General features: G+C 43.1%; 1 protein-coding gene across 1 annotated transcript in view; it reads right to left on the reverse strand.

The window, feature by feature from the left end:
• MYBPC3 (myosin binding protein C3) overlaps positions 1 to 21,678 on the reverse strand; it is an 84,849-nt gene that overhangs the window by 22,804 nt on the left and 40,367 nt on the right. Inside the window, exons 12-21 of the mRNA XM_063118832.1 lie at positions 21,672 to 21,674; positions 20,564 to 20,688; positions 19,668 to 19,773; positions 15,040 to 15,206; positions 14,025 to 14,190; positions 12,785 to 12,891; positions 10,170 to 10,199; positions 9,907 to 10,043; positions 2,375 to 2,534; positions 354 to 458 (exon numbers count right to left, since the gene is read on the reverse strand). Of these exons, the coding sequence (XP_062974902.1) occupies positions 354 to 458; positions 2,375 to 2,534; positions 9,907 to 10,043; positions 10,170 to 10,199; positions 12,785 to 12,891; positions 14,025 to 14,190; positions 15,040 to 15,206; positions 19,668 to 19,773; positions 20,564 to 20,688; positions 21,672 to 21,674 (1,106 nt within the window). The remainder of the gene's footprint in view (positions 1 to 353; positions 459 to 2,374; positions 2,535 to 9,906; positions 10,044 to 10,169; positions 10,200 to 12,784; positions 12,892 to 14,024; positions 14,191 to 15,039; positions 15,207 to 19,667; positions 19,774 to 20,563; positions 20,689 to 21,671; positions 21,675 to 21,678) is intronic.

Raw genomic sequence — 21,678 nt, forward strand, 5'->3', positions numbered from 1 at the left:
AAGTGATTTGTGCACCAACTTTTTGAGTTTTCTGTGCTACATCAGACATGTGGAACGCATGTATTTCATCACAGCTTTCCACTTGGGACATTCCACAGGAAGCAGGAGTCAGCCCACTTCCTTTGTTGACATGTTTGTGTAATGCACTAATCTAACCTTCAACTGGACAGGTAGTGAATATTGCGTCCTTAACCCCTGCCCAATATATGAGAATAAAGCTGAACAATACAAGCCTATTTTATAATTTTGAGGAGTTTGTGAGCAGATAGAAAATTAATCACAATCTTGCTATATATACTTAAAAATATTCTATTTTAAAAAATATATTACATATACACTATAGAAATTCTTACCCAGTACTGGCTGTCCTCCATCATACTTAGGAGGCTGCCACTGCACTGTGCAGTTATCTTCACCAACATTAGTGATTTGGGGAGCTTCAGGTGGGTCAGGTACATCTGGAGAAAGGAAGTGAGATATATATTTGTTAGTTTTCATTTCATTATAGAATCTCTTCTTATAGTTAACCTATTGAATTCACTGTTGCAATACGTGGTGGCAGCCACCAACATAGGCCTAATCTACACCAAGCAGGATATTGCACTATGAAAGAGATATGAAAGATGGTATGTAAAAGGCAGGGGTTCCTGGGGCACTCTTGGTACCATCCTATGTGGCCACATTGGACTTGGGACAGTGAGTCTTGGCACCAACCTCTTCTCTGCACTAATTCTGCAGGTGCCCATTCTGGTGCTTGAGAAGAAGCAGTTGTTCCTCACCACTCGGTATCTGCTCTTCCAGCATTATCGACTCTGGGTACTTCCACTTTTGTGATGGTCCTGCCATTCATTTCCAAAGGTGGTTTCAGTATCAACTCTGGCCATGCCAGAGGTACAAATGCCAAGCTCAATTGTGATCACAGTGACATCAACTTCAATACTAAGGAGTCCATTGATGTTGACAACTCAAGTCTTGATCCTTGCTTCATTCTTGGCTCTGTTGGTTCCTGTAGTTCAGCAGGTGACACTGTTGGCCATCTGTGCAGCCCCTGCCATTGACTGCCGTTAGTGCCTCCAGAGCCAACAGACTTGATGTTAGATCCAGATGACTATTGTTCTAATTCATCATCTTTGCCATCCTTGATTGCATCTGCATCTTTTCTAGATGTGGTCATTGGGGATCAAACTCCATTGTTACTAACTGATGATGTCCACCCTATACCAAACAGGTGCTTAGGAAGGCTGAATCCTTGGGTTTACACATTAAGCATCTACTGGCTCTGATTACTGATCCATTTTCCCAGTGAGTACACTTGGATCTGGTCATACCTATGACAATCCTAATGTAGACAAGTTCTCCATGTTCACTAAGCAATCATGGAAGAAACACTTATTTATGTCCCTCACAAACTAGAAAAAGTAGACAGGATGCAGGAGGAGGACTACAGTTTTTGTTTTCATAACCCACTAACTAACTCTATTATTGTAAATGTCTCCAAAGGTATGACAAGACAGGGACCTCATATTATACCAGTAGACCGTAAAGACAGAAAGCTCGATGCCATGTGCCAGAAGATTTATTCAAATGCTGTCCTGACCATGTGCATCTCCAAATACCAGCCTATCTACATTTGCTTTGGGAGAAAGCCAACTCCTGTTTTGACCATCTCCCAGAAGACAAGAGCTATATAGCCAGGATTTTCCAGTTTGAGGCATATCATTTGGCTGGCTAGCAGTTTAAAATGGCCTGACGCATGGCAGACTATGGACTAAAAACTTTGGTAGGTGCTGTAGCCATATATTGACACACTTAACTTTTTTCAATCCACTGGACTCAAGAATCATGCTGTAGGATCAAGGACCTGCCTTTTGATGGAGTTTAATGAAAACTACATCCCATAAGATGGACATTCATGTGCAGTCTTCCTCGTCCTCATCCTTTTATTGACAGCTATCCCCCTCGTCGAGATCCACAGGAAAGCACGCACTTACTATAGAATGACGGCAATATCATACGCTATGACCATTGGGAGTAAATCACCTGAGTAGATGGGCCCATGAGAATGCTGATACATCCTTAAATGCCCCAGTGTAGCAGGAGACTCAACAGTTCTGCTTCACCCCCGCTCCCCATTGGCGCTTTCAGTTGAGTTGCCTGCTGTGTGACACACCTGGAATTCTATTTGCTACAACAGGCAGGGGACGGTGTAGATGAGGAGGGTACTGACCAGGAGACGCCTAAGCATCGTGCTCCATTAGAAAATTTGATATTATAGCACCAATGGTTGCAGTCTGGCAGCCTTGCATTGGGCTGACTGGGAGAAGGCTTGGTTCACTTGTGCTGAGGCCTTGGAATGTGCCTCTCTCTTGCTTACCAATAACTTTGACAGTGATGTCAGCTGTATCTTCTCCTGCTGGATTCTTTACTGTCACCTTGTAGACTCCCTCATCTTCCTTCTCAGCTCCTTCAATGGTGAACACACAGTGGTCTTCATACATCTCCACACGGACCCTGCCTTCGGAATCTACAAGGAGCTGTGAGCAATTTTTACAAACAACAGTAATACAGTTTGAGTGAGGTGTCAGACGGAAAGGTTGCAACGACATTTGAAGGGGTTTGGTACAGAGTATAACTGGGGACATCTCAGGGGTTACGTGTGTGAGAGAGAGGGCGGGGAGAGAGAGAAATGTGCAGGCAGGCAAACAAAGATGGCTACATTATCGTATCTTTAAATAAATTAAACCTTGTAAGTAAAAAGGAACTGCAAGATCTAAAGCATTACAGAGGTCTTTGTTGGAAAGAATTAGCTTGTAAAAGAGAGAGGGTAGCTTTCTTTGTGGCACTAAAATTAGTACAAGGGGAAAGGAAAGAACACAATCTGATTGGGTGAGCAGATGAGGAAGACCTGTTTTGACTATGTTCCTTCTGGTCAAATCAAAACCCACACAAGAGCGGAGAGCTTAACTTAGGCCTTAGCTAGACCGGGCTTTATCATGGGGCGAACCCCGGGATCGTCCCTGTGCGTTCACATGACGCACAGGGGATCCCAGGATCAGGGAGGGATGATCCGTCCCTTGCCCTGGGAGAGAGCCCTCCCCTTTGGGCCTGCTTTTTCCACGGTCCTGGGCTGAGCCCGAGACAGTGGAATGTGTGGCCTGTTGCTGCGGAGCCGGGAGCTGCGCCCATCGAGGGTAGGGTGGGGGGAGCGGGAAAAGTAATTAAAATAAAAAAACCTTTACCTTTAGCATTTGTGTGCTCCATCCCCTTTAAGAAAAAAAATGGCGGGCGCGATGCCTCTCTTTTTCTGAGGTCGTCGCGCCTCACTTTTAAACAGGGGAGGGATCTTGCGTTAATCACAACGTGAGATCTTCCCTCCTCCATCCTGGACTGTCAGGTAGGTTTAGCTAAGGCCTTAGTTTCCCCTAGATTGGTTGAAACTCTGGGTAGGGCCAGATCTACACGTGGTTGTGAAGGCGCTTCCGTGCGCCTTTTTAAAAGACGTAACTTAAAAGAAGCGCCTCTTTCTTTACTGTGTGTACTGTGAGCTAGGCAGCGCTGCCTGCGGAAGAATCTCTACCCCATTCAAAGACGCTGCTCTGCTCTGGCCGCTTCCCCCTCGCGTGTGCTTCCATTTGAATAATCCCCCCTCCCACCCGGCGGCTCTTCTGGCGCGTCCCGGCGGCGACGGCTCCTCCTGCAAAACACTTTTCTCCCTCGGTGTGTTTGTATTTGCGTTTGCGTGCGCGTGTGCGAGCACACACCGAAGAGAGTCCCGGGGAGATGACACCGCGAGGGAGAGCGAGAGGCAGGAGCTGAACTTCTCCTCCGCGTGCACGCAAACGCAAATACAAACACACCGAGGGAAAAAAGTGTTTTGCAGGAGGAGCCGCCGCCGCCGGGACGCGCCAGAAGAGCCGCCAGGTGGGAGGGGGGATTATTCGAATGGAAGAACACGCGAGGGGGAAGCGGCCAGAGCAGAGCAGCGTCTTTGAATGGGGTAGAGATTCTTCCACAGGCAGCGCTGCCTAGCTCACAGTACACAGAGTAAAGAAAGAGGCGCTTCTTTTAGGTACGTCTTTTAAAAAGGAGCACAGAAGCGCCTTCGCAACTATGTGTAGATCTGGCCTGGGTCACCCAGGGAAAGAGCCTCCCTCAGACTCCTGGGATGGAGCATGAAATTAAAAGGAGGGGTAGGATCCTTAGGCAGGTACTACCTTCCTCCCTCAAGAGCCAAGATCTGCATAGAATGAATGCTCCCTGGCAGTAAACACTCATTGGTCCATACTGGATGTGTCAGGGTGACTGCACCGTTTCTTGCCCCATCAATGTGATTTGGGAAGAAGGGTGTTCAATTGTTTTTGTTTTTAGCTTTCCTTGTGCATCACTTTAGAAAGGGGTCAGAGATATCCTGCTTTATTCCTTTTCTAGTGCCAGTGCAAGATTACAACAGCAAGTTGTATGCACATGATTCTCTGTACAAGGATCTTTGCATATACCACTGTGGAACAGATGGATGGTGGAACAGATGCAGGCCCCCTGTATATTTAGACTGGGTGCTCAAGTTCAAAACATTTGAGAAACACTACTGTAGATGCAACTGAATTGATTGATTGTTTGCATTTTTGATTGATTGATTGATTGATTGCATTTATATTCCGCCTTTTTTCCTCCAAGGAACCCAAGTTAGCGTACACAATCCTTCTCCTCTCCATTTTATCCTCACAACTACAACCCTGTGAGGTAGGTTGGGCTGAGAGTCTGTGACTGCCCAAAGTCACCCAGTGAGCTTCCACGGCCGAGTAGGGACTAGAACCCGGATCTCCTGACTCCCAGTCCAACTTTCTAGCCACTGCACTACACTGGCTCAAATGAAGAAAATCCCAATTTATTATTACATCAGGGGTCAATTTTCCTATTTCTCCCCAACGTGTAAATTTCTGAGTGCTTTACAGGGTCTCAAATTGTTTGTTAAGAGCCAGATATTTCTGATTATTTGAAGAATGAAGAACTTGCCTTGTTGTCATTACTCAAATCTCCACATGTGCCCGTAGGATCTGTAGCTTTGGATTTGTCGTTTATTAGCACCATGTCCTTGTTCTGAAAGAGACATGGAACAAAAGAAGAATTAGATTTTACCAAACAGAATTGGAGAAACAGGGACAGCCTTGCTACTAGGTGATCCTAGGCAGCTGCCTACCACAGTATTTTGTAGAGGGCAGCCCTTGGGCATAGTGGAAGGGGGAAGCCAGTTTTCCTTAGGAGCACTTTTGCAGACATTGTCACAGTCAGCTGCTCAAGAACGGCAGCAGGTGAAAGCTGCCGGGCTTGATAATATAGATCCACCTGGCAACAGTCAAGACCTCCTTCACCAAAATCTCAGGGGTTATGTTCTGAAAAGGGAAATGCAAGGCCTATGGATCTGGGCAGGATCTACACTACTGCTTTATAATTGTATTGAAGTGCATTGACAACTGATGGGGCCAATGACACATTCCATATACTGTTTTCAAACTGCTTTTATAGTGTTATATTTCCTGCTTGATGTAGATCTGGCATTGGCAGAGAGAGAGAGAAAAACTTGAGATGTCAAAGTCCTCCAACGTGCTTCAGTCCCATGCACGGCTGTGGCTACTTACAGGTAAAGTCATACACCTTGCACATGCTGAATGGCACTCCTCTTTTTTATTATGTTGAGAAGAAACAATTCCATGGTGAAGCACTAAGGAGAAGTGGGTCAAATTAAGGCCTGGCCTCTCTGTGGATGGTGGGGGTGGGTGCATGGGGGTGAGGACTAGTTGTGGGAGATGTCTGTTGGGAGTAGACTGGGCCCAAGGTGGTGAGCCAGGACCTTGTGACTGGCTTATAGCTTCATCACACCAGGGTTATACTGTACAATCACTGCGAATTGCATGCAAAGAACTCCAAAGTTTTCCAGTTTATAATCTGCTTTGACTGTGAAGTACTCCCATACATCCTGCCTAAATTGTGCTTCATATATAAAATAACTGACCCATTTAACTACCCATTTAGGAGCAAATCTTTTGTTGTTCTCTGAACGGTCACTGGGGCCGCAGGAGAATTATTTGATATGTTTAAAGTACAAATTAAACAAATGCTTACATCTGTGTAAGTTTTAAAGATAAAGGCTTCAAAATTTGCACAGTAATAGATATGAAGAAGGGCTTTAAGCATACCAAATTTGAATCAGACTGGGTCATCTGTTGATTTTTTATGATTTTTTACATTTCTCCCCCTTAAACCCTTTCCTGGTATGCAAAGGATCTTAGAAGCGCTGCCGCCCGGGGTGTGATTTAGCTAACAACAACAACAACAGCTTTACACTACAGGGATAATTCGAGGGAAATGGGTACGTGGGATGCTAGGGTGACCATATGACCGGATTTGCCCGGATTTGTCCGGGTTTTGAAGGCAAATCTGGGAGGGGAGGGGAAATCCGGATTTTTTCCACCCCAAAGAGCAGCTCTAATGGGAATTAACAAAAATGCTTATAACTCTGTCATTTTTTAAGATAAAGACATGAAACTGGGCACAATGGTAGCTCTTAGGAAGGGCTTTAGTCATACCAAATTTGAAACAGATCCGTTCATCCATTGATTTTTTAAGGAATTTTTTAAAAATTGAGGTTTTAAAATTATTATTTTTAAAATTGTCATTTTTAAAGATAAAGAGATGAAACTTTGCACCATGAAAGGATTTAGGTAGAGCTTTAGCCACACCAAATTTGAAACAGATCCATTCATCCATTGATTTTTTAGGAATTTTTTAAAAATTGAGGTTTTAAAATTATTATTTTTAAAATCGTCATTTTTAAAGATAAAGAGATGAAACTTTGTACCATGATGGGATTTAGGTAGTGCTTTAGCCACACCAATTTTGAAACAGATCCGTTCATCCATTGATTTTTTAGGATTTTTTTTAAAAAATGAGGTTTTAAAATTATTATTTTTTAAACTGTCATTTTTAAAGATAAAGAGCTGAAAGTTGGCACCATGATAGCTTTTAGGTAGAGCTTTAGCCATACCAAATTTGAAACAGATCTGGGGCCAGTAGCAAACCCTGTTAACAACAACAGCAGCTTGCAATGAGTGAAGATAGTCAGAAAAGATATTTGAGGGAAGGGGAGAATGTAACACACAGAGTATAGCAAAAGCTTCAAAGTACAGCAAAACCTACAAAAGTAGGAGTGAGTGAAGTTAATTTCAGATACATTAAATCTCTCACTTGTTCTTTATTTCAGTGATTTTAACATTAAGATGTTATATAGAACAGATTTGTCTTAAATGTGTGCTGTAAAATCAGACATGTGACCAAGGCTATGTTCGGGTGGGCACGCCCCCTTGGTGCTGGACACGCCCCCTTGGGGGCCGACCATGTTGTCCTCCTTTTTGGTTTCCAAAATATGGTCACCCTAATGAAGCCCTTAGATAGGGGAAGATAACAGTAGCAAGATGAAGACACGGGGATCTACACTACTGCTTTAAAGCGCTTTATAACAGTTTTGATAACTGTTGGGGCCCAGGACACACTGCATATACAGTTTTTAAAACATTTTCAAAATGCTTTAAGGCGCTTTAAAAGCAGGAGTGTAGATTCCTCCAGGCCTCAATAAAGACACAATGGCAGGTTCTTGGCTAAGAAAAGGCCACCACACCCAGCATCAGAAAGTTATTTTAATATTCCCTAAGGCACAAAAATGATCTTGCAGAGATTTGCCTACCATTGTCTAATCTTTGAGAAAGCAAGTCCTTCATTATTAATGTGTGTGTATTAGGAAACTGCCTTAAATACAGTCAAACTATTGGTTTATCTAACCCATTATTTTGTATTCTGCGTAGCTTCAGAGAGAAAGCTCATTCCCAGCCCTAGAGATACTGGGGACTAAATTTGGGGCCTTGCGTACACAAAGCACATGCTCCAACAGTGAGTTCTGGGTCCTCCCCTGCAGGGGGATTTCTTGAAATGGGAACAAGTATGTTGGCAATCTGGTGATGATGCAACTTGATTAAAAGCTATTAGAAGTAAACTGAAATAGGAAAAAAAAGTAATTTAAGAAAAGCCAAATGGAAATTGGAAACTGAAAGTTGGGTGTACAGAATTAAACCATGCAGAAGTACCATCATCATCATCTACATTTTTATCCCACCTTTCCTCCAAGAAACCCAGGGTGGCATACATGATCCTCCCCCTTCTCTTCATTTCATCCTCACAATAATCCTGTGAGCTAGGTTGGGCTGAGAGTCAGTGACTGGCCCAAAGTCACCCAGTGGCCCAGTGCGTTTCATGGCTGAGTGGGGACTAGAACCCAGATCTCTCAAGTCCCAGTCCAACACTCTATCCACTACACCACACTGGCTCTCAAAATACTATTAGTGTAATTATATTCTAATGCTAAATACATTTTCTTGAGAAAAAGCATATTTTGTTGTAGAAAAGGATAATATATTTTTAAGGTAAAAATTATAAAATGGGCATCTGCAACCATGTACATCTCTAGTTGGCTGCCCCCTAACTCTAACATGTCTTTAAAAATAAGAAGAAAGGATGCTGTGGCAAACAGGCCAAGTCTGGTGGGTCCCTTCCTGCCCATGCTGACTCAAGTGCTGGCATCAGGCCTGCTTGTCACTGGCCGCATCACCTGCCCTCCCTGGGCTGGGGAGGACTCTATGCAGACCATGACAACCAGGCGCCTTCTCCACAGCACAGGTACTTGGAAAGAACAGGGAGAGGGAAGCCCAGTTGGTCTTAGAAAGTGCCACAAGAGGTCAGCCTTGTGCTTCCCAAATACAAATGTTGAACAAAAGGAGTGAGCCTTGAAAACCCATGAAAAGATCATAACATAGGTTTTATTTATTTTCATTACTTTGTGGTCCAGAATGTCCCTTTGAGACTCCTCTATTCCCCCCACCCCACCAACAGATAGATAGTACTTTGTGTTTCACTTTATGGGTCAGAATCTTGGAACCTCCTGCATATTGTCCAGTAATTAGGGATAGTAAGTTGATAAGAACACAAGAAGAGCCCTGCTGGATCAGACCAAATACCAAAGGACCACCTAGTCCAGCATTCTATTCCCGCAGTGGCCAACCAGATGCCCATAGCAAGCCCCACAAGCAGGACATGAGTGCAGTAGCACCTGTCCACACAATCTAAGCGTGCAGCACACATGTTAGGAAGCTGCCTTATAGAGAATCAGATCCTTGGCCCATCTAGCTCCGTATTGTTGACAGTGAGTGGCAGTGGCTCCCCACAGTTTCAGCCAGGATCCTTTCCTAACCTTACCTGGAGATACTGGGGATCAAACCTAGGACTGTCTACATGCAAAGCAGGTGCTCTCTACCACTGAGGTACGGTCCTTTTGACTTCTTACAGAACTTCTCACAGAATGTCTAGTCAAGATGCACAGAAAATAGGTTTGCCGACAAGAGGCCCCTTTAGAAGAAAGAAGGTTCCAAAGATAACCATTTCCAATATACTCCTTTCCCTCACCAAGTAAGGATGGACAATTAGGCAGGACTGATGGTGCAGATGCCCAGGTGGTTTCATGTAAGGTGGTGTCATCGCCACTGTGATTGTACCCCTACCCCTGGGCATGCTGATGTGGCGCTTGTGGGCGCTACAAAGAGAAAACAAGACCACTGCATATTCAGAAATAAACTTTTCCTTTATGTTTTAGATGAGGAAGAAACATTTTTAAAGCATTCAAGATTACATTTATATCCCACCCTACAACCCCAAAAGCCCTTAGGGCAGTGTACAGCACTAATAGATCTTACAATACCTATATCCAAAGATGTTAAAATCAAGTAAGACTTTTGAAATATGTCATGTAAGATCAGAAGTGGTTGAGCCACGTTGGACACCGTGACATTTTCCAGGCTGTGTTACCTTGTTTATTTTCTGCCAGATCACCGTGGGTGCTGGATCTCCTGATATGGGTACATCAAGTCTCAGCTTGTTTCCTGCCACCACAATAATGGTGTCAGGAGTCTGGCCCATGCAGTCCAGGTGGATTTTGGGTGGTTCTGCAGCAAAAACATAGAAGCAAAGCAACGTTTTCCAGTATAGCTGAAAATTATTCTAAAACAGGGAGAGATTTTTTACTTAGCTCTCATTTCACTGAATTGCAGAATAACAAACATTGGCCTTACCTTGCCTAGGCACAAAGTCAATCTTAATCTCTAGAAGAAGAAAAGAAAAGGAGATAAAATGTACATGGAAGTTGTAAAACTGATTCCTTTCATAAGCTTAATCCAAATATGCTCTTAGTGAGTAAGCTGACAAAGTAAGGAGAAGCATGTGGCGTGTGAGATGACAGGAGAAAAATGGGAATACAAATCAAGGAAGAACAAAATCAGTTGAATTATGTCCTTGATTTTTGCCTAAAATTAATTTCTCCTCTCGATATTTCTGGTGGCTTTATGTCAACAAATTGACTGCATAGAATGTGCATCTCACGATTGACCCTACTCCCCCCACACAACTCTGTGCCCATTTCCTGAGCCCCACTACTCGTGGGGAAGAGGGAGGACCCCGGGAGCGAGAGCCACACTGCCCTCAGGATGGTCCTGAGACAGTGTGTGTGTGGGGGAAATGGGACAGAAGCAGTCCCAGCTATCCCGGGAGAACTGAGTGCTCATCCACGATTCACCCCAGGATCAGCTGTGTGTCATTTGGATGTGCAGGGATGACCTCTTGACCACCCCGGGATAAATGGCAGGTGTAGATTAGGCCACAATCATAGATCTGCAGGGTTGGCTTCAGACTTGAACAGAAGGGCTCCTTCTGTTTGCAGAGTGGACTGGGATCTAGAGGAGGCTTCCTACAGGAAGACGGGGATAGGGCAGTGATTTTCTTCCATTACTCCTGGCACTGGGGGCTGCAAGAGGAATGTGGGAATTGGAGAAAACTGCTGGCTCACCCCCCACTCCACCCCACCCCCAGCACCACTGTAACTCCATTGAATGCATGTCTGGACCCAACCCATTGTACTGAAATGGATCAGGACATTTTCTAGATCAACAGATTAGCTCTAGGCTGGTTTCTGCAGACATTAACTATCTTCCACAATTTATACCAGTTCTTTCCCCTCAGCTAATTAACCATTATAACTAGATTATTGGCTGTCACAAGCTGAAAATTCCCACAGAAAAGAAACCATTCTGTGAAACAACGCTGATTGCTCAAACAGGCCTTCCCCACCACCATTTGCTTCAATTGCCCAAATTTGGGCTTCTATTTCACTCTTCATGATGTTGCAATAATGCAGGCACTCAGGCTAACTCTCACACATTTCCATAGTCACGACCATCTGTCTTATGCTTCGTCATGTGGCACCTTCTTCTTAGCATTCAAATTCTCAAACAGTATGAGACAGTCACCACCCTTTCCCACCCACTGGCTTCAAGACCCGCTCTGGAATTCCATTTGTTTCTTTCAAAAAACAGGTTTTTATTTTTTTTTAATTTAGACAACCGTTTCTCCATTTGCTCAGAGAGTTTCTGAATGGGTGGTTTTGTTTTCGTTTCAGGTATACCAGCTTCACCCACCAGACAGTCATAAACTACTTTGAAATTGGGTTGATTCCTTTTCAAATGGCCGACCAGGATCAAGGAAGGATGAGTGTGGCTAATACAGTTGAGAACAGGAGCTAACGTGCAACCCTGACCACATGCAGGTGTAGCTATACAGTGCTAAAACAGCCCTGGAGAAAACTGCCGTTTGAATACAGCCCTAGGCTCCATATAGCACAGCAATATTTTATGGGCCGTCTGATAAGGAGGCCTTTCTTAATATTTTGTAAACATTATTATTATTATTTATTTATTTATATAGAGCCATCAATGTACATGGTGCTGTACAGAGTAAAACAATAACATAGCAAGACCCTGCCGCATAGGCTTACCTTCTAATAAAATCATTGTGCACTGGAAATCTTCATTTCTTTCTGATTGAATTTACTGTTTTGTTTTCAGTGGAAAATAGTTCTCCATTGGTCTGCAAGCTATACCCACAATTCAATCCAGTTTCCCACATCTTTAGATCTCTCCTTTTTGTCCACATGTAGCAGCATTCTGGGCCAGTTTGCAGGCACAAAACATCTGCATAATGTTGATGTCCAAAGCTCCCACCTACAAACCTGTCACATTATCCTCATCTGTAGGCCTTGCAGTTTGAAAAGATGTAGAATGTATTATTTATCTTCCTTATGAATGGCCATAAAATAGTGCCATGTTCATCAGTCAAGTGGAGCTTCTGTGCACTTGAGGGCCTCCACATATTTCAATGGCAGGATGTTCACACAGATTTACTCCCTCTATCAAAATCAGGAGAGAAGCTATTCTGGCAGGAGAGCTCTTGCGTTTAGAATAAATCCCGCTAGCTTGGATTAACTACCCAGCTATGTGTGTACTCCCATCCTCTGTCTGCACTCTCTGCTCTTCATTGCAGGCACATATAATGGTAAGAAAACAATACCAGAATTACAGAGCTATTGTAAATGTAACTGTGATACTGAATGTGAAATGGTTTGAATAATAGATGGTGATGATGTACTACTACTACTACTACTATTTGCTTTTATGCTCAGGTATTATCAAGGGGGGATCTCCCATATCCCATACAATGAACCAAACTACTTTGGTCTGTCTCCAACAATTGAACCTAATGCCCATCTATTAATTGTTTGCTTATTTAAAAACAAGCAAACAAACAAACCCTGCTACATTCCTACCAGGTTTTAGAAAGCAGAAGCCAGAACACTTACCCAAAAAACGAAGATGGGCTGAAAGATTGTATGCAAATCCTTCAGGGACAAAAGAATAATCCGCTTCGTCTTCTGGGGTTACATCGTCAATGGTTAGTTTATGTATTCTGAAGAGCACAAACATTTTTGTTGAGACCATTACCTCCTATACAGAACAAATCCTGTCCCCCGCGATTGACTGGATGAGGTTAGAAAGAATCCTATATGCATATACCTTTATACTGTATGTCTATAGATATAAATATTTATTTTCCAAATCGCAATAAATAAGCACAAAGATTATGGCATCTGTCTATGTCGACCTGACTCCCACTATGTTTTTTGGGTAAGGACCATCATTTCATTAAGACAAAATCAACAGTACGGTCTCAATCCAGTCCTGCACTGCCAGAGCAACGTCCATGCCCAGAGGGACCACTATGAGGCACAAGAGAGACCTATTTCCTTCTTCCCCTATGATATTCACACACAAACACCATGCCAGGTCATTACAGGGAAAGGGAGGTGTCTGTGTATGCCTCTAATATCCATATAATATCCATATAAGTCAAGGCATTCATTTTTGTGGATCAGGTGAAAGGGGGAAAACACTGGAAGTGCACTATAATGGCCTGGCTTAGTGTCTACACATGAGTCCCACAGGAATGGGGATCGGGTTCCTTTGTGCCCTATGGGGATCTCTACGCAGAATGCCATGGACTGGACCAAGCCCTAGGCACAGTAGGCGTTTGAAGGTATCTCATAGAGTAGCAGCAATCTTCACCGTAGGCGATCATATCACAGCGAATGCACAATCGCAAACAAATTATGTGAAAGCCTGAAAACTCAGAGACACTCCCATTTATCATGGGCAGCTACCTAAATGCACATCAACAGCATTCAGTAGTGCATGTCTGAAAAGTGGGGAAATATATATCTGTTTTTGGACATTCACGAAATTCATCTAGGGTGATCAGCATTCATATGTGAATGTCAACATTCACTATAACATAACTGCACGCTATATACAACTATTCATAACTAATACACACACCCTCCTCACATTTATGTAAACACCTACAGAACACAATAGGAGGACATTCTCATGTACCTGCTTGCCACATAGAAGGAAGCTAACGTTCTACTTCTAACTAAAGCCAGCACAGAATATTGGATTATATACCACCCCTCCCTGTTACCACATACTAGCTCACCCAAAGAATTTGAATATCCTGGACTAGTTTTCTGAAGCATGACTTACCTGCCAATATGAGAGATCTTAATCCGCTCATTTGGGATCACCTCCTTCCCATTTTTTAGCCAGATGCCCTTCACGTTCTCATCAGAAACCTCACACTTGAACACCGCCTGGTCCCGTGCCTTCACTGACAAGTCCGCAATACTCTGGTACACCTCCAGCTTCTTCTCTGAGGTCATGAATTTGAGGAGGAAGCAACACAAACATCAGCAGGTCAGAGGTCAACCAAGCCCCGAAGCTGCTGATGCTGCTTTTACAAAAAGAAGAGGCTAAAGAAACTGCTTTGGAAAAGGTGAAATAGGAAGAGACATCCAAAGCACATGAGCCTTTAACAGGGCTTGATAAGCAGGCACCTGTTGTTATCAGGATATCTGTTACATCCGGCCCATAGGCTGAACAATCCCCCTAATACATACTTGGAGGCCTGCACAGTTAGCTGTCCTCCAGTTAGTGATCTAGCTATCACCCATTATCTGACTACAGGGCAATTTCCTGCCAGCCTCTCTATTTTATTTTATTTATTTATTACATTTCTATACCACCCCATAGCCGAAACTCTGTGGGTGGTTTACAAAGAGCAAAACCCATTAAACAAGTAAAGTATAGAAATTTTAAAAAGCCATGTACATGCACATAGAGACAACACATATCTAAAAACGGCTTTAAGCAATCAACCATAAAACAAATCCAGGACCTGATTAATCCTATCATGTGCTGTCAAATGCCTGAGAAAAGAGAAAGGTCTTAACCTGGCACTGTCAGGGAGATAGTTCCACAGTTGTGGGGCCACCATTGAGAAGGCCCTCTCCCTTGTTGTCACCTTCCGAGCCTCCCTTGGAGGAGGCATCTGGAGCAGGGCCTTAGATGTTGAACATAGTGTACAGGTAGGTTCATGTTGGGAGAGGCGCTCCATCAGGTATTGGGGTCCCAAGCCGCAAGGTATACATTATATGTTATATGTTTAATACATACATTAAAAAGAAAAAAAAGTTCCGACATAATATTACTTCTATCTCACCTTGTACAATCAATTCAGCAACAGACTCCCCACCATTAGTCTTCAGCTTGTAGTGCCCATTATCCTCTTTGGTGGATTCATTAATAATGAGGTAATGCTTTTTACCATCCGTTTTGAACCGATATTTGAATGCCTCCTCCCGGGTAAGCTCCACTCCATCCTTCTCCCTAGAGGGATCAAACATTGTGGTGCTGACATGACAGTCGTAATGCTGCCTGAGTTTCACTATGTGATACCGGCAAAACCAACTACACCTTTATTTCTTCATATATAAAACAGACACAGTTCTATTCCAGTAGATGTGCTGTGGGAAGGAATTCATTCATGCGGATGAAATTCAAAGACTAGCAAGAATAGAGAGGGTGTAGGGCCACATGGGAAGGGTTCCACTCACTCTTAAAGGTGGCCTAAAATTATTGTAAATAAATAAATAAATACACAAACAAATAAATAAAATATAGACTGAGGGCTAAACTATATGAGACTGAGGGCCTCATCTTGAGTATTGCGTCCAGTTCTGGGCTCCACAATTCAAGACGGACGCAGACAAGCTGGAGCGTGTTCAGAGGAGGGCAACAAGGATGATCAGGGGTCTGGAAACAAAGCCCTATGAAGAGAGACTGAAAGAACTGGGCATGTTTAGCCTGGAGAAGATAAGATTGAGGGGAGACATGATAGCACTCTTCAAATACTTAAAAGATTGTCACACAGAGGAGGGCCAGGATCTCTTCTCAATCATCCCAGAGTGCAGGACACGGAATAATGGGCTCAAGTTACAGGAAGCCAGATTCCATCTGGACATCAAGAAAAAAACTTCCTCACTGTTAGAGCAGTATCACAATGGAACCAGTTACCTAGGGAGGTTGTGGTCTCTCCCACACTAGAGGCATTCAAGAGGCAGCTGGACAACCATCTGTCAGGTATGCTTTAGGGTGGATTCCTGTATTGAACAGGGGGTTGGACTTGATGGCCTTATAGGCCCCTTCCAACTCTACTATTCTATGATTCTATATTTCATGTTAATCACATGGTTTTTCCTTTGATTGCATGGTTTTTCTTTCACAAATAATCAGTCCAGGTGGGGGCAATGGTCAGGATCCTGGCACAGGGTGTAAGGGAAATTTAACTTAGTTTAACACTGTGGCCCAGATTCCACCACCTACTTCTGTGTGCTTGCTATTTACATGGGAAGGGCTGTTCCCATTAGCTCCAATGGAAGCTTTTATTTCCATGCAAATAGTGGGCTTGGGGGGAGAGGATCCAGACTGGGATTGCAACAAGGGGCAAAGGGTTAAAGCTTCCAACACCCCCATGCCAAGGTCCTGACATCTGTAAAAGGGAAATCCTGCCCTCGAGGGCAAACCATGTGATTATCATCACATGTGCTCTGGCCCTGAATGTTCATTGTTATATTTTATGATTTGGAATTTCCTTTCAAGCAACATTAATTTCTCCATGCTGATTTTATATTTGGTGTTGACAAAGATTCCTTTCTGGTGCCCTTGAAACAATGGGAAATGGTGTTGGAAGGTGCTATTTTAGAGATTTATCATGAATTTTAGAGCAATTCCTCTGGTTTCTGACTCCATTTAAAGCTGGGACAGCTGCACTTTAACTCTTGTCTGCTATCTATTCCACAGCTACCAATACTCGGTAATGAGCATTTATATTTCAGGGAGTAGCTGTGAGCCACAGGAGCAGATATTGGCAGCTGCATTGTGTTTTGGGAAGGATTAGATAGCCACACATCCATGTGCCCCCCCCCCCCACATGCAGACATCTTCAGACAGCCTTAAATGAATGATGGATGACAAATGTACGTGCTATATTTTCATAAGTGTCACATATATACAGTCAGCAGCTTCGCAGATCTATTTAAGAGCTTTATCACACCAGCGTTACACTGTGCAATCACTGCAAATTGCGTGCAAAGGACTCCGAAGTTTTCCACCTTATAATCTGCTTTGATTGTGAAGTACTCCCATGCATCCTGCCTTAATTGTGCTATAAAGCCAAAAGATTCGCCATATTTAGCCACTAGTTTTTGAGCGTATCTTCTGAGCCACCGCTGGGGTGCAGGAGCAGGATTTAAAACAAATGCTTACATCTGCGTAAGCTTTAAAGATAAAGACACCAAAATTGGCACATTAATAGATATTAGGGAGAACTTTAAGCATACAAATTTGAATGGGATTGGGTCATCCGTTGATTTTTTATGATTTTTTTACATTTCCCCCTTAAACTCATTTCCTGGTATGCAAAGGATCGCTGCCTCCTGGTAGCAAAAACAACAACGGCGAAAGCTTAGCACTCCGAGGATAATTTGAAGGAACCAGGTATGTGGGATGAAGCTCTAAATCACCTCTGTGTGCCCTGCTCCTGAGAAGAGCAGATGAGGAGCGGCACTTTGCTTCTGAGAACATCCTACGCATTGTGGGAACGATTTATAGCTTTGTGCTTGCAGTTGTGAACAAGCACGAGAAGATCCAATTTGAAAGGGGGAAAAGAAAGGCTGGTTTACACATTGCAACAGGCACACGGAGGATGCCTGAAGCCTGTATGGTGCCATCTGGGTAGGACTTTTGGGCAAATGTCAAGGGCCCTACTCAGCAGAATGAACAAGGAGGGTCCCCAAACACAGCAGGGCTGCCTTACTGCCTTTTGAAGTAAATAAAGTAATACCCATTGCTAGTAAGTAAGACCATTAAGACCAGAGTCTAAAATTACCTCATTGCATCATTGCCGGAAACAGCTTCCATGTGGCAGCTGCACCATGCAGCAGTTGTAAGGGGCAGACTAGCTTGTTGGGTAGATTATGAGCTTATGCCCTTTTGCAATAGCTCTCCAGTTATCTTAAATAAAAGCAACTTAAACAAAGTGAACTAAGAAATGAAGACAACAGGGAAGGGGTCTACCCTTAAAGTAGGCCTAAATAAAGAGGGCATTTTAAATCAATAAATAGCAGTTTAAAACAGCTTGAACATGTGAAAGTGGCTTTAAAAACAGCAGAGTACACAACAAAATTAAAGTTCTCGGAAGGCTCACTTAAGCAAAAACCTCTTCACTGCCTCTTTAAAAGCAGGTAGATAGGGGACCAGGAGTATCTCTCTTGGGAGGCTGTTCATAAGTGACCATACTACTCTGAAGTACAGCAAATGGTATATTATCCTCATCACATGTAGACTTTCCATGTCATTACTGACCACCACAAGAACCGTCTGGTGATAGTATGGAAACGCCATGTGATTTATTTATTTATTTATTTATTTATTTATTTATTAATTAATTAATTACATTTTTATACCGCCCAATAACCGAAGCTCTCTGGGCGGTTCACAAAAATGATAAGAGTCATCCGCATAAGAAGATGCTCTCTATACATTACAGCCACCATATGGAGGTGGCTTCCATCTGAGAACATTTAACCTGGCCCTTGGGGAGGTCAGCATGTGAGAATTAAGGCACTGGTACAGCATTATATAGAGCTGCTTTAAGGAAGAATCTGAAAACTTTGGTGCAAAATGCAGCAGCTAGACAGCTGACAGGAGCCTGTTTTTCTGATCACATTGTGCCCAAATTGTACTAACTCCACTAGCTCGCAATTTATTCCCAGGCCTAGTCCAAGGTGCTGTCTTTGACCTTTAAGGCTCTGAAGATGGGTCCTGAATATCTAAACGGCTGTCTTTTCCCATATGAATCTACTCAACACACTTCGTTCTTCAGCAGAAGCTCTGCTGCAGATCCTATGCCTGTTTGACTAGGTGGGTCTTTGGGTGGTACCACCCAGGCTATTGAACTCGTTGCTCTGGGAGCCCTGGCTAATAACCTTCCTCTCTCCAACTTCAGAAGACAGGATGAAAACACTAGTATCCAGTCTTTTGTTTGGTCTTGGTGACTGATGAATTAAATTGCTTCTTGTTGCTAATAATTTAACATTGTTGCTATTGTTTTGGTTTTCTTTTCCAATTTTATGTTATTTTACTGGATGTTCTAATATAGCTGTCAGTTGCCATGAGGGCCCCTTTTATGGCCAGAAAGGTGAGATCCAAATGCTGCTACTGCTGCGATGATGATGATGATGATGATGACGATGAAGAATACAAAGGTATGTCCCATATTGTCCAAAGGCAGTAACTCCAATTCCTAGTAAATATAAAATGCTCCTTGGCCTGAATGCTCTTAATCCCAAGGCCTTTCGGATAAAGTGCTGTGTTATCTAGCTAATACTTCTCCAGTTCCAGGAATGTGGTTTCTGTAGTGTCTATGTGTCAGCGTAGTGCCCTTTCAACAGTAAATTGTCTGCCAAAGAGCCCCAACATCTATCACATGACTCTTACATTTTGCAGAGGATTTCTGGGTGAAACACTCTGTTTGGGTGTGTTTGAGACTGTAGCCTTGAACATACTGGAAAATAGATATTTCCAAAACCGTATCTGCTGATTGACATAAATTCAAGGAGATGGGAGAGGGATTTGCAGAAACAATTGGCGTATGGGGAGATACTTAAACCTGCTTGTGCTCTTTGAAGGGAAACACCTCATTTCCTACATTTCTGTAATTGTTCTAATTTCTTAAAGTCCTCCAAGGAATAGGAGCCCCCACATCTCAGGATCCCACCCCCACCTTACCACTTCACAGCAGCCCCTTCTTCAGTCACTTCAACTTCAAACTCCACTCTTTCTCCGACCATGACCACCTGGTCTTCCAGAGGATGAGTAATCAGAATAGGAGCCTCTAGAAAAGAGAATTTATTTATTTATTTATTTATTTATTACATTTCTATACCGCCCAATAGCCAAAGCTCTCTGGGCGGTTCACAAGAAGCATGAGTTGAATAATTTTAATTTGCTTTTTTAATCTTTCTTTTACTGTTTATATCTATGTTCACCGCTCTGGAATCTGTGTTAGATAATTGAGTGGAATATAAATGTTGTAAATAACAACAACAATTTCAGAGACAGAAATACAGAGGCAAAACCTTTGTAATTTCCATCTAGTCCTCTTTTGACTGACATCCTGCTTTAGCAAGATATTTTTCCTTCCTCAGAAACCAAGAAAACAGATCCTTGCATTCCCAGAGTACTTGCCAATGGTCACTTCACAGAAATACTTGGAGCTGTCATGCCAAATTACTAGGGGTGTGCTGTCCATCCTGGAATTATCTGGTAACCATGAACATCCGCAGAGCATTCCGTTAACCATTTTGTGGTTAAGCAGCATGGTTTAGCGTGTTGTCTGAATGGGGCCCATATCTGATTGGCTCAATGCCTCTGTGATATCATCAGTTCACTATGTGATGTTTAAAACAGTGCCAAAATAGCAACAGACCGGGAAGACTATGAGAGCACACACAAAAATACTTAGGATTTTTTTTACAAGGCCTTTTCATACCCCTTAAAAGCTGGAGTGTTTTGCCTTGAAAATGTTTTGAATGGAAAATGTTCAAAGTCTAACATTTGGGCACAGATCTTTGAACCCGGATTTCTCACATCCCAATCCAACAATGATAGTTAATTAGGCTCACCTCTTACAAACAGTTCTGTAAAAGTCTTCTCCTCACCAATGACACATTGATATGCTGCATCATCAGCCAGTGAGCAGTGGTTGATGGTCAGTATCCTTTTATTTCCTAGAGCCTCAAAAATGTATCTGGTGAAACGCAAATAGAATCCAAAGGTATTAAGACAGAAAAGGTACCTACATGTTAATCATCCTGTCTTGAGTCACAGCAGAAAAGAGGGAGAGCTCTTGACTAGCTGCCTCCATCCTTTTCTGGATGACAAGGGAAGTTGAGCATACCACTTATGTTCTCCTTTGTAGCACACAAGGTTACCAAGGAAGTCATCCAATCCATTCCTTGGAATGTGGGTGAAGAAACATGATTGACAGGGGGGCTTTCTTCACAGCACCAGGTTGGTGCCACCTCCCTCACAAACCTGCACTTTTCCTCTCCCTGGGTGTCATCAGGTAATCCTGATGCCGAGGAGGAAATGTGGGGTTTCTGTGCAGCCATCTGGGTACTGGAGCTGCCCCCACCCTCTTCCTGGTGGAAGGCGACCAATCACCGGTCGCCTTCCACCAGGCACCACCCCTGGATTGGCCCCAGAGCGACATCAGATGGTGGAAGTGCCATATTGACATAGTTCCAATTGAAAATGTCGGGGTAAATCAAACCGCAGCATCCTAGGAAAGCCCCGCAGTGGCTGCAAAGCTGCGCCTGCATCATCTAACCAACTCAATGCCGATCCACAGCTACCACGAAGCTTTCTCTACATGTAAACAGCCTCCAAATAGCATTTCTGCAGATGCACAGAACACGAATCTCCTTATAAGCTGCTTAATACAAAGATGCATTCATCCCTGGTTCAAGCCCATATTGCTTTAGGTAATGTATGGCTAGTAGATTATGCAGCATTTAGCGAGGAGAAATAACTGGAGCCAGAATAGCTCCAAAATTATGTTGCCTTCCACCTCTTCATCAGAAAGAAAAAAAAAATATCCATGAAGGACTGGGAACAAATACGTAAAAATACTGAAAATAATGTGTTCATTATCTAATAGTTTTGCCATTCTATCATGAGAAGGGAAAGTTAGCTGGATCATAAACAGGAAGGCATAATATGAGAACTTACTTGCTAA

The sequence above is a fragment of the Elgaria multicarinata genome, chromosome 2 (assembly GCF_023053635.1).
Source record: "Elgaria multicarinata webbii isolate HBS135686 ecotype San Diego chromosome 2, rElgMul1.1.pri, whole genome shotgun sequence".
NCBI classification, from domain to species: Eukaryota; Metazoa; Chordata; class Lepidosauria; order Squamata; family Anguidae; genus Elgaria; species Elgaria multicarinata.